Here is a 17,092-nt window from a genome sequence, read left to right as displayed (position 1 = left end):
ACAGAACTCATATGGCAGGCAAAAACCTGAGAAAAAGTCGACCAGGAAGTGGAGGATCTGAGAATTGCAGTTCTTCTTTCTAGTCCCTTTCGAAACTACAGTATCTGTGGGGTTATGTTGCACTTTCTAAGGCTTCCATTGGCTGTCTAAAGACTTCAGAAAGTGGTTTGAGCCTTCTCCTGTCACTGGGCAGAGTATAGGAGCTCAGTTACTGAGTGGTCTGCCTGGCAACAAAGGGATTGGATATGCGCGTTCCCGCGAGCTCGCTGTTTTTTCTTTTTCTCCTTGAATGAATACGCTATTGTCCGGTTGGAATATTATCGCAATTTTACGTTAAAAATACCATAAAGATTGATTTTAAACAGCGTTTGACATTCTTCTAAGTACGGTAATGGAACATTTTGACTTTTTGTGTCTCGAATTGCGCTCGCGCGTTAGCCTTTGGATAGTGACCTGAACGCACGAACAAAACGGAGGTATTTGGACATAACTATGGATTATTTCGAACAAAAACAACATTTCTTGTGGAAGTAGCAGTCCTGGGAATGCCTTCTGATGAAGATCAGCAAAGGTAAGAGCATATTTCTAATACTAATTCTGAGTTTAGGTTGCCCCGAACATGGCGGGTGTCTGTATAGTTTTCTGTGATGGCGAGCTATGTACTCAGAATATTGAAAAATGTGCTTTCTCCGTAAAGCTATTTTAAAATCTGACACAGCGGTTGCATAAAGGAGTTCTGTATCTATAATTCTTAAAATAATTGTTATGTATTTTGTCAACGTTTATGATGAGTATTTTTATAAATTCACCGGAAGTTTTTGGTGGGAATACATTTTCTGAACATCACGCACCAATGTAAAATGCAGTTTTTGGATATAAATATGAACTTGATTGAACAAAACATACATGTATTGTGTAACATAATGTCCTAGGAGTGTCATCTGATGAAGATCGTCAAAGGTTAGTGCTTCATTTAGCTATGTTTTGGGTTTTATTGACACATGTCCTTGCATGGAAAATGGCTGTGTGGTTATTTTGGTCTATGTACTCTCCTAACATAATCTAATGTTTTGCTTTCGCTGTAAAGCCATTTTGAAATCGGACAATGTGGTTGGATTAAGGAGAAGTGTATCTTTAAAATGGTGTAAAATAGTCATATGTTTGAGAAATTGAAATTATTGGATTTTTGAGGTTTTGTATTTCGCGCCACGCTGTTCCATTTGATATTGGCTTGCGGAACGTCTGTCCTCAACAGGTTTAAAAAACATTTGTAGTCTCTTATAATTTATGTATTTTCACCATGAATTTTCACCAATAATTTGACATTATATGAATTGACCTAATTAACCTAACCTATATGATTAAAGTATTTGCTTATATTTCACTGCATTTATTTTTCATTGTTTCTTTGTAGGCCTACATATATTTTTATGCTGCTGCTTTTCGCCGATGGAATGGAACTACACATCCCAATGTGCGCCTGGTTATGTGACCCCCCGCCAATCGAGAGCGTGTGATTTGGCGCTGAGCGAGACAGACAAGGCCCAAAGCAGGGTGATTTTGTTACAGCTAGAGGAAGAGGGAGCAAGTGAAATTAAAATACAGAAGGGACGACATTTATACATAATTCCCACCAAGGTTCCGCAAAATACTAGGCCCCTTTAGGTTCTACAGCCAATAGACAAGACTTGGGGACCGAGCAGTGGCTGTAAATTGCCCCTATTTATGAATTGCGTTAGAAACGGGGAGGCCTGCACTCTGTCCGAATATTTTTTTATTTGATCTCTTTTTGTAAATTGCTCAAAGAAGCGCAGATATCTGGTGTATGTGTTTAGAATGGGACACGCTGAAGGTATTGGCATTTTTATTTTACTACATCTCGCGACTCGGCATTTCGTTCTACGTTCTCTCTCTTTTGTTGATAATCAGCTTGCTGTCATTATCGTAGCGGTACATTTAGTCGTGTAGATTTAGGGTATTGTTATATCCTCGGTTTCTTCAAACGAATGATTGATGTGTATAATCACGGTAGACAATTTTGTTTAAAGGTGCAATGGCAGCCATATTGGTAACAATGTATAGCTTCGTTTGCCATCGTGTTTCTAGTCGTCTGCATTGTATTGAAATGGCAACAAATCAATGTGTTAACATTGCGGACGTGTCAGAATACAAGAACATCATCTCGGCGTTCGATACGTGTTTTGATATTGACAAGCAACATTATATTTGATTTGCCAGTGTTCATGCAAGCTAGCCACGCTAGCTAACTCAACACATAGCATCAGAACGATGCACAGGACGGCTGATAACGATGCAGTTCAATCATTGTTTCACAATGTAACGATATTTCACTCTGTGCATCGTTTTCCTCAATAAAATGACCCCAGTGGTACGGTATCTCAATTAGTGTATGCAAAACTGGACTGCGTGATCTACATGACTTTATATTCTCATCCAGCAGCTGTGATGCATATTAACAAGTTATTTTCCCGTAAATCACCTTGTGAATGGCAGTAAAGGCTGCTTAATCTGAATCAAATCAAGGTTTAGTCTACGTCAAAAAGGACACATCTATTCAAGGTTATTTTGTGCATTTAAAAGTTATGACACTTTCAATATGACACTGTTCAATTCTGGGAATCCATATATTCAAGCATTATCACTGTACTTCTTTCGGGCTCAGCCAGGGCATGGTCATCTTGGTCCTTAGGCTACCCTGTCACCCCTTTACACCCAGAGCAGTTTGACTTCTGGGTGAAATGCTTAGTGCTTGCCTATACCGTAATAGTACATTGCATTGATTGGTGATGGTTTAAGATCCAACAATAGGATTTCTTTAAAAGTGAATTGAAGGATTTTTCTTATTTTGGCAGAGGCAAAAACAAGTGCGTTTATTAGGTCCACGCAGTCTATTTATACTGTGTGAACTGACCAGGGAAAAACTCTGATACTGTAGGCTGTCACTGTAGTGTACCCATATAGGCTATCATGAAATGGTTTTTCCTGATCAGGTCACAGGGTCAGAATAACTACAACAGAGGTCCATTTTTTAATAACCACAACATTGCCTATTACCTAGCAATCCATTCCTTATGAGTCGTTCAGAGCTGCTAATTGTCTGTGCTGTTTGAGTGATGAGTTGAACTCTTTGGCTGTGTTTACACAGGCAGCCTATAATTTGGATATTTTTCCACTAATTGGTCTTTTGACCAATCAGATCAGCTCCTTTGCCAATAATTGGGCAAAAGATCAGAATTGGCTACTTGTGTAAACACAGCCATTGGCACACTTGAGGTTGGCGCTACACCACTGGCAGGGATCTATACCATTAGACAGACATTACACAGAGATACTGTGGCCCCAGAGATGTCCATGGCAGCCTAGCTCACTCAGTCAGTGTTTCCCAAAACTGTGGTCTCCCCAAGGGGTAGACAAGCTTGCTCAACAGGGGTTTTGAGAGTAGAATCTGTAATGACAGATATTGTAAGCCTGTGTGTCTTTAAGACATTTTTATCTCATAGCTAGCGTGATGATCAACATTTTGATCATTTTGGTCATCTGTACATTAACATTTACCAGTTGAGTATAAGCACACGAATAACAACTATTAAATTAACGTGAATGAGAGATGACCAGCCTTAAAAAAACATGGGCAATAGCGAAGCATTCAGCAGACCTTTTTTTAAATTCAGTGCACACTGTGCAGGGAGCACTTGGGTCTTATGGGAAAGACTAGAGATTTCTAGTATGTAAAACTGGAGATCAGTTTCATTATTTAATATAGCAAGGGGATATAGCACAAGCTCTCCTCAGAACAGTCTCTCTTTCCTTACCAGTAGGATTAGATTAGAATAGACAGTTCAGTTATCATACCGTATGTCACATTATTTCTCTGACTGATGATTGATTAAATGTTCTTACCTTATCAAAAAAGAGATGCAGTTGTAGATCTGATTATGTTGTCTTTCAGTCATCATCCTCTCCATTTCCCCTTAACATCATATCAACCCCTGTCCTATATCTTGGTCCTCCTCCAGGTCCAGCCAGAGAAAAGGACAGTTAAGGATGCAGGAGCACAACAATGGATTTCTCCTTCTCTTTCATGCAAGGGATCATGGGAAATACAATTCAGCAACCCCCTCAGCTCATTGACTCAGCCAACATCCGGCAGGAGGGCGCCTACGACACCGGCAGCGATGCGGGCGAGGAAGGAGCCCCCTCCTACGACGCTGCCCTGGAGGCAGAGTTCTCCTACCCGCCCTCGGCCTCCGAAGACATGCCACCGGTCTCCAATGGTTACCCCCCTGGGCTGGGCCTGTACGAGCCCCAGGCCAAGTTCTCCATGTACCCCCAGTTCTCCAACGGCTCGGCCAATGGCTACGGGGCCATCCGGGGCTATGGCGAACACTGCCTCATGCCTGGGGAGGGAACGGTCCTGAGGGCCCCTGTCCTCCAGGAGAGATCCCCCTCCCCTATATCTCCTCCACCTTCACACCACCCCCACCTCCATCACCCTCACCACTACCACCCTCAACTTCACCCACACCCCCACCCTCACCCACACAGCCCTCCACCCTTGCCCTCCCAACACCACCTCAGCCCGCCACCTCACCGCATGTCCCATGTGCTCCCTCCTCCCCCGTTACTCCTGCCCTCCACCAGCCCTCCCCCGTCCCTGCTGGACAGCACCCCCTCCACCCACCCTTGTCACACCCCCCCTGCTCCCTCCGTCGGGGTCCTGAAGAAAACCAGCTCTCCAGAGATCAAGCTAAAGATCATAAAGACGTACCAGAACGGGAGGGAGCTGTTTGAGTCTGCGCTGTGTGGAGACCTGCTGCAGGAGTCCCAGGCCAGCGAGGCCTCCCAGAGCCACCGCAGACACGAGAGGAAGAAGGAGAAGAGGAAAAAGACCGTCAGGGAGCAAGAAGAAGGGCAGGACCAGGAGCAGCTACAGGAGGGCACTGTAGGGCAAGCCAGGGACATCCAGACCCAGCTACAGCTCCAGACCCACACCCCGGCCCAGACCCAACCACAGGAGCTGCCTGTGGGGCAGACAGAGAAGCCACAGAAGACCCCCATCAAAGCAGAGCCCGAGACACCTAAGGTATGTGTTGGTTTGCTGCTAGTCTGTCAGTTGAGGTCATCCAGTTAAATTGAGTCACTATTCAGTACTAAAAGAGTAACTGTTTCAACAGTTTCAGACATCAGACAAAGTAATGAATCAGCGTATTATTGCTTACACCCATCTGATTCTTTTAGATCTACAGAAAGTGTCTTGGGGGTAGGGCATGGCTCCTGTCACTAACTGAGTGTGTTTTTTTCTCCCCCTGTACTGTAGGTTCAGAAGCAGTACCCTACAGTGATAACCGGTACAGGCTGCTGTAAGGACCACGAGGTGGGGGACCTGGTGTGGGCCAAGGTGGGCACCTACCCCTGGTGGCCCTGCATGGTCTCCTGTGACCCCCAGATGAACGTCCACACACGCATCAACACCCGGGGTAAAAAAATCATTAGACTCATGTCTTCTTCCAGGTGTCCAGAACCTGTAACTAACTGTTTAAAAGCCTCTAACTGCTGTCTGTATGTGTTCTTCCTGGACCTCCAGGTCACAGGGAGTACCATGTGCAGTTCTTTGGCAGTGTGGCGGAGCGGGCCTGGGTCCATGAGAAGAGGGTGGTCATGTACCAGGGAGAGCACCAGTTTGATGAGCTGCAAGCTGAGACCCTACGCAAGACCACCAACACCGCAGAGAGACACAAGGTAGAGACACTGCCTTGCCTGACAGTATACCCTCCTCACACTCTTAACACCGGTTTAAAGGGCGAAGGGCTGGCCTGTTTCGAAGCTCGCACCATTACTTTTCTCCAAACATGAGATTTATGAAGTAGTGTACATATGTACCGGTATATGGGATTGTAGGTGATGTAATGGGTATGTATGGGAGTAAGCTGGTGTAGTGATTATGTTTTTCTGTTTTCGGCTATATCGAAGAAAGGGCCTGCTAAACTTAGTTGAGTGCGCTGACTTGATGAGAGTGTCTTCAAAATGTAAGTAAAATGTGTGCATTTGTGTCAGCTGATGAAGCCCTTCCCCCAGAGAGAGCGTGCTCAGTGGGAGGTGGGCGTCGGCCATGCGGAGGACGCCTTCCTGATGACTCAGCAGGAACGTATCGACAACTACACCTTCATCTACGTCGACCCCGACCCCAATGCTCCCCCCCCCGTCAAGAAGACCCCCACCAGGGCGGCCGGTCGCACCCAACGCTCTTCTATCGCAACAAGTAAGAAAGAAGAAGTAGCAGTGACATCACCGGACCGGGCAGAGCCAGCCAGAAGACAGCCTCGTAGGCAGTGTAGTGTTCCTAATGCAGACGACCCAGCCGACCCCCAGACCTCAGAGAAAGACCAGAGCCGGGACCCTGGCCAGCCCAGCCCCCCAGCCCGGGAGGCCCTGTCTAAGGCAGGGGGAACCCAGGAGTCCCCTGCCCCTGTACGGGCCTGGAAGACAGCCGCTGCCAGGAAGCTGCTGCCTCTCTCCATTACCATGAAGAAACTAAATGTGGAGATCACCAAGTGTGACCAAGTGTGGCCTCTTCTGCAGAGGAAAGCCCTGCCCTCACCACGGCGAGAGAGGGAGAGAGAGGCGGAGAGGGAGGAGGGAGAAGGCCGACAGGCTGACCTGGGATACTGCTCACCAGAGGTGGGTGCTCTCTATTGGTCTAGAAGCCCTAGTTGACAATGGTGGTGAATGTTGTTGTTGTTGCTCTAAACTGAATTGAAACATTATTTCTAAGTGGAGTTTTTTTTCTCCAGCAGGGCTGTGGAGTTAAACCAGAACACAGTCCAGATGAGGAGGAGAAGCGGGATGAGGGAGAGGAGAAAGAGGACAGGGATGAGAGAAGTGACCAGGAAGCAGCACAGCACACCTCCTGTCCTGGGTCTCAGCACAGCACCCCGCCAGGTATGTACATGTGCATGCACGTTTTCTGGGTCTTCTGGTGAATATTCTGTTGGTGGGAATGTGTTCCCCACAGAGCAGAGGTGTTTAACCAGGTGTCTCCTTCCGGTAGGTTCTCAGGAGCGTAAGCAGCAGCGCAGGTCAGTGAGGAGCAGATCAGAGTCAGAGAAAGGCTGTGAGCCCGTCCCTAAAAAGAAGACCAAAAAAGAACAGGTACCAACCTGCTATTACCACTTACTGTTCCCCTCTGTAATGTTTACCAAACTGGTGGCTCTGTCACTCGCTTCTCTAGAGGAGGATCACAATATAACGGAGTGATTTGAAACATCCTTCTCTCGCTTCCTCTCTCTCCCTGCAGGGTGAGATGGCTCCTGAGACCACTCTGAGAACAGGCTCACAGAAAGGTAGTGACTCCAGCTCTGTCCTATGACTCTCTCTTTCCCATCCTACTCTAAGCATGCTAGCTTTGTTTAACGTGTTGGGTCATAAAAAGGGAAGCAGTGTGGAGGTGTGTGTTAACCTGTGGTGTGGTGTGTAGGAGCCAGTGAGATCTCGGATGCCTGTAAGCCTCTGAAGAAACGCAGCAGAGCCTCCACAGACGTAGAGATGGCCTCCTCTCAGTACAGAGACACATCCGACTCTGACTCTAGAGGCCTGAACGACCCGCAGGTAAACACGAACACACCTCAGACCCTGACTTTAGAAGGCTAAATGACCGCAAGGTACACGTGCACACACACACACACACACAAAGCCCACCCATTCATGCTCTCTCCTGTGTAGAGTCTGTTTGGGAAGAGTTTGGACAGTCCAGCGGCTGCAGATGCGGACGAGTCAGACAGCCAGTCAGTGGACTCCAGTCTTTCCAGACAAGGAAGCAGCACAGCCAAGATGGACACCGTCTGCCAGGTACACCACTGCACGCCTCCTCTCCCATCCCCTCATCCTTTCTCCTCGTCTGTCTTTTCACCTCATTGTCTCTCTTCCCCTCTCTCTGCTCTGTGATCATTTTAGAAGAAAGCCAAAGAAATATACACTGAACTAAAATTGAAATGCAACATGCAACAATTTCAAAGATTTTTCTGAGTTACAGTTCATATAAGAAAATCAGTCAATTGAAATAAATAAATTAGGCCCTAATCTATGGATTTCACATGACTGGGAATACAGATATGCATCTGTCGGTCACAGATACCTTTAAAAATAAAAAGGTGGGGAAGTGGATCAGAGAACCGGTCAGTATCTGGTGTGACCACCATTTGCTTCATGCAGCGCAACTCATCTAGTTCTGATGGAGTTGATCAGGCTGTTGATTGTGGAATTTTGTCCCACTTCTCTTCAATGGCTGTGCGAAGTTGCTGGATATTGGCGGGAACTGGAACACGCTGTCAATCCAGAGCATCCCAAACATGCTCATTGGGTGATGTCTGGTGAGTGTGCAGGCCAGAAGAAGAACTGGGACACTTCCTGGAATTGTGCACAGATCCTTGCGTCATGGGGCCACGCATTATCATACTGAAACATGGTGATGACGGCGGATGAATGGCACGACAATGGGCCTCATGATCTCATTAAGGTATCTCTGCATTCAAATTGCCATCAATAAGATGCAGTTGTGTGTGTTGTCCGTAGCTTGTGCCTGCCCATACCATAACCCCACCGCCACCATGGGGCACTCTGTTCACAACGTTGACATCAGAAAACCGTTCTCCCACACAACTTCTGCCATCTGCCCGATACAGTTCAAACCGGGATTCATCTGTGAAGAGCACATTTCTCCAGCATGCCAGTGGCCATCGAAGGTGAGAATTCTTCCACTGAAATCGGTTACGACACCGAACTGCAGTCAGGTCAAGACCCTGTTGAGGATGACAAGCAGTCAGATGAGCTTCCCTGAGACGGTTTCTGACAGTTTGTGCAGAAATTCTTCAGTTGTGCAAACCCACAGTTTCATCAGCTGTCTGGGTGGCTGGTCTCAGACAATCCCACAGGTGAAGAAGCCGGATATGGAGGTCCTGGACTGGCATGGTTACATGTAGTCTGCGGTTTTGAGGCCGGTTGGACGTACTGCCAAATTCTCTGAAACAAAGTTGGAGGCGGCTTATGGTAGAGAAATTAACATGATGAATTCTCCAACACTTTACATGTTGCGTTCATATTTTTGTTCAGGGTATGTTATACTCCACTCTTCCTCTGTATAGAACTGTAAGGTGTATGTATGGAGAGGGTTGCGTGTTTCTATATCTTCCTCTGTGTAGATCTGTGAGGTGTATGGAGAGGGTCTGGTGTCGTGTGAGGGAGACTGCTGTCGGCTGTTCCATCTGGAGTGCCTGGGTCTCGCCTCCGTACCTGAGGGCAAGTTTACCTGTCTGGAATGTAGAAACGGTGAGACATGGCATGATGTCGCAACACATACACGATGCATTCACATCCTAATCATTACTAGACCTACACTACCATTAGACAAGTTCTCTTTGATTGCTCCTTTCATCTTTACAGGATCATGTTGGCTGAAATGGTTGAAAGGATTATTTAAGTTATTCCAGGGCACGTCCTTCTACTTTGTGAATTCTGATGAAGCTATGGGTGTGAACAGAGAAGACGGCTTAAGCCCTGATTATGTAAATTACCCTACAGACAAATCTTTCTGTATGATTTCAACCCGGCAGACATGAGAGATTTCTCTGATGGAGGAATGAAGAGTAGACTGGCATTTGCCTTTTTCTCACCCCTCTGTACACACACACTTTCTCTCTCCCTCTCTGCCCCCTCCCGCTTTCTCGCTCTGCCCCCTCCCGCTTTCTCGCTCTGCCCCCTCCCGCTTTCTCGCTCTGCCCCCTCCCGCTTTCTCGCTCTGCCCCCTACCGCTTTCTCGCTCTGCCCCCTCCCGCTTTCTCGCTCTGCCCCCTCCCGCTTTCTCGCTTTGCCCCCTCCCGCTCTCTCGCTCTGCTCTCTCTCTCTCTCTCTAGGCTCTCACTTGTGTTTCAGCTGTAAGGCAGGGGGAGGGGAGGTGTTGTGCTGCTCAGTGGTTGGCTGCGGGCGGTATTACCATGACGACTGCGTGCGTAAACTCCCTGGCACCGTGGGGGGTGGTACGGGCGGGGGGTTCCGCTGCCCCCAGCATACCTGCGCCACCTGCTGTCTGGAGAGAGACCTGCACCAAGCCACCCAAGGTAGGGAGTCAGAACACTGGTCCAGATGAAGGAGAGGAGATGAGAGGAACGGAAGCCACTCCAGGCTTTTGACATGATCCCTCACATAATGCAGGTGTTAGTCTCTCTTTGTCTAACACTCGTCTCTCCTTCCCATCCCCAGGACGTATGATGCGTTGTCTGCGCTGCCCTGTTGCGTACCACACAGGGGACAGCTGCGTGGCAGCGGGTAGCATGGTCCTCACCCACCACATCATGATCTGCAGCAGCCATGGCATTGCCAAGAGGAACGGCCTCCTCTCCTCACCCGTCAATGTGAACTGGTGCTTCCTCTGTGCCCGAGGTAAGCTCTATGTCCCACCTTAGACCTCCTGTAGGGACCCAACCTGACTCACTCACCCTTCTGTGTCCCAAATAGCACCCTATTCCCTATATAGTGCACTACTTTTGACCAGGGCCCCTGAGCCACTGTCTCCCGAAGGCGAGCTACCAGCTTCAACCCCGTGGCTTCACAATGTTTGACTGGAGGACAGAAGGAGAAGCAGTAGAGAGGGATGTGGCTTTGTCCTGCCCATGAGACTTCTGGACACAGTGTTTGAGTGAATAGAGCCCTAGCTCCAACTCCTTCTGTTCCTCTCAGGTGTAAGGGTTAGCCAGAACCCCCCCCCCCCACCCCCTCTCTCTCGCTCTCTGAATCTGATCCCCTCTAATCCAGTCTTCTCTTATCATTCAAACTTTGTTTATCCCCCTAGTGGTAATTGATGTGTGTGGAGGCTTAGCTGAGGAGACTACTGGTGTTGGCTGATCTTTCTCAACTCAGTGCTCCTCAGTAGTCCTCAAAACCGCAGTCTCCTATCCCAGGGAAAGGCGGCTGTTAGCCCTGGGCTAAGTGTAGCGTGAACGTGGCTATGCAAAGAACTGGATGTCTAACTTTGTCTAGTTGTGTGATGGAGATTCATTCAACCTGCATGATAGTTACGATGCATTCTCCTGTTTGTAAATGTATTTGTGACATTTGACCATTACTGTTGTCTCTTGTACCTGATGTGGCAGTGCCTTTAGAAAGTATTCATACCCCTTGACTTATTCCACATGTTGTGTTACAGCTTGAATTCAAAATGGATTCAATATTTTTTTTTCTCAACCAATCTACACACAATACCCCAATATGACAAAGTAAAAACATGTTTTCAGACATGTTTGCAAATGTACTGAAAATTAAATACAGAAATATCTCATTTACATCAGTATTCACACCCCTGAGTCAATACATGTTAGAATCACTTTTGGCAGCGATTACAGCAGTGAGTCTTTCTGGGTAAGTAGTCTAAGAACGTTTTACACCTGGATTGTACAATATTTTCACTTTTTGTATTTTTTATTCTTTAAGCTTTGTCAAGTTGGTTGTTGATCATTGCTAGACAGCCATTTACAAGTCTTGCCATCGATTTTCAAGTAGATTTAAGTCAAAACTAACTAGGCCACTCAGGAACATTCAATGTCGTCTTGGTAAGAATCTCCAGAGTATATTTGGCCTTGTGTTTTAGGTTATTGTCCTGCTGAAAGGTGAATTTGTTTCCCAGTGTCTGTTGGAAAGTAGAGTGAACTAAGTTTTCCTCTCGGATGTTGCCTGTGCTTAGCTTTATTCCATGTATTTTTATCCTAAAAGACTCTGTAGTCCTTGCCAATGACAAGCATACCCATATCATGATGCAGCTACCATCACGTTTGAAAATATTGAGTGGTACTCCGTGATGTGTTGGATTTTCCCCAAACATAACGCTTTGTAATCTGGACAACTTTATTTCTTTGCCTATTTTTTTTTCTTCAGTTTTATGTAAGTGCCTTTATTGCAAATAGGATGCATGTTTTGGAATATTTGTATTCTTTACAGGCTTCCTTATTTTCCCTCTGTCATTTAGGTTATTATTGTGGAGTAACTACAATGTTGATCCATCCTCAGTTTTCTCCTTTCACAGCCATTAAACTCTGTTTTAAAGTCACCATTGGCCTCATGGTGAAATCCCTGAACGGTTTCCTTCCTCTCCAGAACCTGAGTTAGGAAGGACAGCTGTCTTTGTAGTGCCTGGGTATATTGATACACTATCCAAAGTGTAATTAATAACTTCATCATGCTCAAAGGGATATTCAATGTCAGATTTTTTTTATCTACCAATAGGTGCCCTTCTTTGCGAAGCCCTGGAAAACCTCCCTGTTCTTTGTGGTTGAATCTGTGTTTGAAATTAATTGCTTGACTGAGGATCCTTACAGATAATTGTATGTGTTGGGTATAGAGATCAAGTAGTCATTAAAAAAGTTGTGTTAAACACTATTATTGCACACAGAGTGAGTCCATGCAACTTATTATGTGACTTGTTAAGCACATTTTTTACTCCTGAACTTATTTAGGCTTTCCATAACAAAGGGCTTGAATACTTAATGACTCAAGACATTTCAGCTTTTCATTTTGAACAAATTTGTAAACATTTCTGAAAACATTATTCTACTTTGATATTATAGGGTATTGTGTCTAAGCCAGTGACACACAATTTCAACTTCATCCATTTTAATTTCAGGCTGTAATACAACAAAATGTGGAAAAAGTCAAGGGGGTTTCTGAAGACACTTTATATGTACTGATCTGTGCTTTTACAGTGCACTCCTCTTACAAGAAATACATCTGTTTTGGATGATTAGACTTTTCTAACTAATTTGATTGCAGAGTATATTGTAAGTGTAGAAATATTTTGGTCTCCATGGTTACTAAAAGCAGTTGATTCTTATAACCGGAGTGTTCTGTTGGACGACTCTTTAGTTTACTTTTACTCCTCTGTTTCTCTCTCGTTTTATGTGTTCTAACAGTGTATGTGTTCTTTTTCTCCTGTGGAATCATGGGTACTGTAGTCTGATTACGGCTCACCCAGTCTCTTCCTGTGTGTCTTGTGTAGGACTGTTAGTGCAGGACCTTACTGACACCATATTAAGTTCATATGCCTATAAGTCCCACTACCTTCTGACTGAGTCAAATCGTGCTGAGTTGAAATTACCTATGATTCCCTCTTCTTCGTCAGCTACCAAAAAGAATATTGGGAAAGGTAACAGAACTGTTTTACTCTCTCTCCCTTTTCCCACTGGTGTGTGTGTATGTGTTTGAATGTGTCTAGACTCCCCACAGTTGATTTGATGTTCCTCCTTATTGCTTTGTTCTGCCTCTAGCGTGTGAACATACAATCTGCTGCCATTAACGCTACAGCAGGGCTTAAAATAAACTTTCAGGGACCCTAACATGCACTGGTTCAGCCGGGAACCACGTTGACAAAGTGTAAACGGCATTAAAAGTGAGCAAAGCTCATCTCTGAAGCTGTGGAATGTGACTCTCCTCTCCAATACAAACACAAAAGGGGATTTGTATAAGCGAACCTCAGCACACTGCAACATAAAACATAATTTGGTTTCGTCATCAGAATTGGGAAAGGGGGATGAAAAGAGCGATGACCTGTCTCACGGGGTTATTTTATGCCCTGTCTGTATGGGGGGGGGGTCTTGTTGCTGCTGGAGGAACACAGCTTCTCTGCTTCAGCACTTTGAGAAAAGCGAAGAGTTACTTTTTCTAACTGCTCACTTCTGTTTTTGAATGAAAATAATTGTCCCTCGCTTCTCTGCTGCTCTCACTGTACCGCGATCAGCCTTTACCGTGATCGGATGTTTGCGGCGGTCCTATTTTGCTGTGTTAAGGAGTTAATTGTTCCAAGAAATATTGATTCTGCGTTTGAAATGCAGTATATTCAAATAGGTTATTGTTCATGACCGGTATAATATTCCTCACAAGATCATCAATTTGATCAATAAATCAAAACTGTCAATGTTTGAGTAAGAGGCTGACAATCGTCCTTATAGCTGACATGCAATGGGAATTATTACTCATCAATGATGTTATTCATTTGACATTTAAAACACTTCCACAAACATATGTTTAAGTGAGATTCCATGAAGACTGTCTGGGGTATGTATAGTGTTGCAGAGAAGTGGATCAACCCCCTTTACAAGAAGGAGTGCATGTCAGCTTTGTGCCGTTCCTCTTATATTTTGGTAATTTGTTATTTTTTTTGTGACTTATGGTTTATTTGCTGATTTTGTATTATCATCGGTGCTATTGCATGTGTGGTGATTGTACAAGGGGCCTTGTACTCTAAACCTGCCTGTCAGACATTCCATTACACCATTGTTGACCGACTGCTAAGGAAAAAGCAGAGGACAGCAGTGATGTGAACACTACTCTCTTTTATGAAAATGGTGTCCACAACAGCATAGTTTTCAATAGATAAAGCAAAAGTTATTATGTTGTGGGAGTTACAAGTTGTTCCACCTTTGTGAATCCTTTGGAAAAGGGTAACTTCAGGCCCATTTGATGGTCCAGTTCAAAATAAATATCTATATCATACATATGAAAGGAGCTTATGAGTGTAAGCAATGTCACAATGGCTCCTCCAACTCTCTGGAAGACAATATTACTTACTTGGCCCAAATCATTTCTATTGTATTGACAAGATGGCCGAGTGACCGCTCTAACAATGGAAAGACATGTCCTCAAAGATGGAAGGCAGTCAGGAGGAGACCATTCTAGCTAATGAGAGGGCAGATACGCGAATGAACAACAGGCACAACTCCAATAGTCGTTTTATGTATTTTTTTGCCGAAATGCCACCTTTCCACTTATATCAGTGCATTCCTAGCAACCTAACCATTACGAAACTTGATCAAATAAGCCTCACGTAGCAAATGAGCAATTACAAATTTTGTTGATCAAATTCGACACTCACTGACCTCCATACAGTAAACCCTCTCGCTTCGCTTCTTCCTCTCTGCTTGGGCAAAGCATTACTCACAGTGCATAGTGAAGGGCTTGAATGACTGGCATGCCTAAGGATAAGGTTTAGAGTGTGGTGGCCCCTAGTGTCCAGGTGTGGAAGTATGTTCTCTAACCCTGTGCTGCTCTTTTCTCTATATATACACACACACACACACACCCATGCAGGAGAGAAGCTGCTGTGCTGTGTGTTGTGCCCGGCGTCGTTCCACCCAGAGTGTTTGGAGATGGCGATGCCAGAGGGGGCGTGGTCCTGCAGGGAGTGCAGATCAGGAAGGAAACCCCACTACAAACAAATCGTCTGGGTCAAACTGGGAAACTACAGGTGAGTTGATGCACACCCAAAAGCTGTTGGAGAGGTGCTGACTAATGGTATAGTAAACGTATGTAAAACAAAAATAATAATGATCGTCGCACACTCAAAATATTCTCCCATTAATTGAATGAACACCAATGGTGTTTACCCTTTATATTACTGAGAGCATATTTCATGTGAAGCTACAGACGAGGGAATATGTGGAAACAACATTATTGTTGCCGGATGCAGAAACGGGATGAGAGTGGCACGTTACTGTACACTACGAAGGGTTCATGTATTTCAGGAACTTGTTTTAGAATCAGAGGTTTGGCTTTATTCTTAGGAAAACGGCAACACTTAAAGCTAGCTGTATCTTATGGACTGATCAGCGCTCTTTCTTTCCTCACGTCCCCTGTCTGTCCCCATCAGGTGGTGGCCAGCGGAGATCTGTAACCCTCGCCTGGTGCCCCCCAACATCCAGACGCTCCGCCACGACATCGGAGCCTTCCCAGTCTTCTTCTTTGGTTCCCATGACTACTACTGGATCAACCAGGGCCGTGTGTTCCCCTACGTGGAGAACGACAAGACCCCGGTCACGGGCCAAATCAACATCAACAAGACCTTCAAGAAAGGTGAGGCCACCTTGGGCTCTATTCTGGGCTCTGGGCTCTGTTGGTTCTTGAGGAATATGCTAGTGCCTTATCCCTGAGTATGTGTGAGACAGGCAGAAGGTCATTCCATCCCTTCCGTGTGTGTGTGTGTCAGCTCTGGAGGAGGCTGCTCGTAGGTTCCAGGAGCTCAAGGCCCAGAGGGAGAGCAGGGAGGCCCTAGAGCAGGAACGCAACTCACGCAAACCACCGCCTTACAAGTTCATCAAGGTAATACATCCAGTCATACTGTATACAGCCCTACCCTGCAAACACATACCTTCCCTACAAATCTTCTGGGACTGTGAAGAGACGCGTGCGCGCACAGGAAGGGACACACGCATATACACACACATGATAACATACGCACTATACACACACGTATACATGTATTTTGTGTTGTAGAGTAATGGCCTGAGGGCGCACACTTAATCTGTTGTGAAGTGCATTATAATGTTTTTAAAATTGTATATAACTGCCTTAATTTAGCTGGACCCCAGGAAGAGTAGGCACTACATTGGCAGCAGCTAATGGGAATCCATAATAAATACAAAGTCTTGCTTTGCCAAGCAAACTGAGAATTGTCTCTTTTAGCTGAATGAGACCTCCTTTAGATCTCACATGTGACCTTGTATGTTGGTCTGAGTCTTGGTGTGTCCTCGCTGACACATTGTTGTCATGTCTCTTTCAGTCCAACAAGCCGGTGGGGAAGGTGCAGGTGCACATAGCCGACCTGTCTGAAATCCCACGATGCAACTGTAAGCCCACGGACGAACACCCCTGCAGCCTAGACTCCCAGTGTCTCAACCGCATGCTGCAGTACGAGTGTCACCCGCAGGTTGGTGTGTGTGGGTGTGTGCGGGTGTGCGTGGGTGCATGCGTGCGCAGGTTAAATCAGCCCTGTTCTCCTGTCCTAGGTGTGTCTGACAGGTGATAGCTGTGAGAACCAATGCTTCTCTAAACGTCTGTACTCCGAGACAGAGGTCATCAAAACAGAGGGTTGTGGCTGGGGCCTCAAGACCAACCAGGCCCTCAGGAAGGTGAGTGAGGGGCGCTGGGGTGGACGTAGTGTGGGGCCCAGCTCTATTTCTATCCTTAGCCCCTAATCTTTAGGTGTTAACTGATATTAGCAATACTGTGAAGGCTCCACAGTCATATTGTTTGTACCTAT

The 17,092-nt window shown here is 45.8% G+C and overlaps 1 protein-coding gene across 5 annotated transcripts in view; it reads left to right on the top strand.

Annotated features, from left to right (window-relative positions):
• The first annotated feature begins 1,471 nt into the window (after window positions 1–1,471).
• Window positions 1,472–17,092, top strand: part of LOC115164370 (histone-lysine N-methyltransferase NSD3) — a 30,048-nt gene continuing 14,427 nt past the window's right edge. The window contains exons 1-19 of one of the 5 annotated variants that reach the window (XM_029716780.1): window positions 1,472–1,852; window positions 4,038–5,104; window positions 5,339–5,498; window positions 5,606–5,760; window positions 6,097–6,699; window positions 6,813–6,960; window positions 7,070–7,170; window positions 7,316–7,361; window positions 7,496–7,626; window positions 7,741–7,866; window positions 9,216–9,342; window positions 9,927–10,130; window positions 10,273–10,452; window positions 13,058–13,204; window positions 15,145–15,301; window positions 15,704–15,906; window positions 16,040–16,152; window positions 16,613–16,759; window positions 16,839–16,961. In XM_029716780.1, coding sequence (XP_029572640.1) covers window positions 4,082–5,104; window positions 5,339–5,498; window positions 5,606–5,760; window positions 6,097–6,699; window positions 6,813–6,960; window positions 7,070–7,170; window positions 7,316–7,361; window positions 7,496–7,626; window positions 7,741–7,866; window positions 9,216–9,342; window positions 9,927–10,130; window positions 10,273–10,452; window positions 13,058–13,204; window positions 15,145–15,301; window positions 15,704–15,906; window positions 16,040–16,152; window positions 16,613–16,759; window positions 16,839–16,961 — 3,894 coding nt within the window. In that variant the 5' untranslated portion in view covers window positions 1,472–1,852; window positions 4,038–4,081. Of the gene's footprint in view, window positions 1,853–4,037; window positions 5,105–5,338; window positions 5,499–5,605; window positions 5,761–6,075; window positions 6,700–6,812; window positions 6,961–7,069; window positions 7,171–7,315; window positions 7,362–7,495; window positions 7,627–7,740; window positions 7,867–9,215; window positions 9,343–9,926; window positions 10,131–10,272; window positions 10,453–13,057; window positions 13,205–15,144; window positions 15,302–15,703; window positions 15,907–16,039; window positions 16,153–16,612; window positions 16,760–16,838; window positions 16,962–17,092 lie in introns of all 5 variants that reach the window. The other 4 variants (XM_029716778.1, XM_029716779.1, XM_029716781.1 and 1 more) reach the window with 4 other exon arrangements.

The sequence above is a fragment of the Salmo trutta genome, chromosome 27 (genome assembly GCF_901001165.1).
Source record: "Salmo trutta chromosome 27, fSalTru1.1, whole genome shotgun sequence".
In the NCBI taxonomy this organism is placed as follows: domain Eukaryota; kingdom Metazoa; phylum Chordata; class Actinopteri; order Salmoniformes; family Salmonidae; genus Salmo; species Salmo trutta.
Note: the sequence above shows the minus strand (reverse complement) of the source record. Positions and strands in the feature narration are given on the sequence as shown.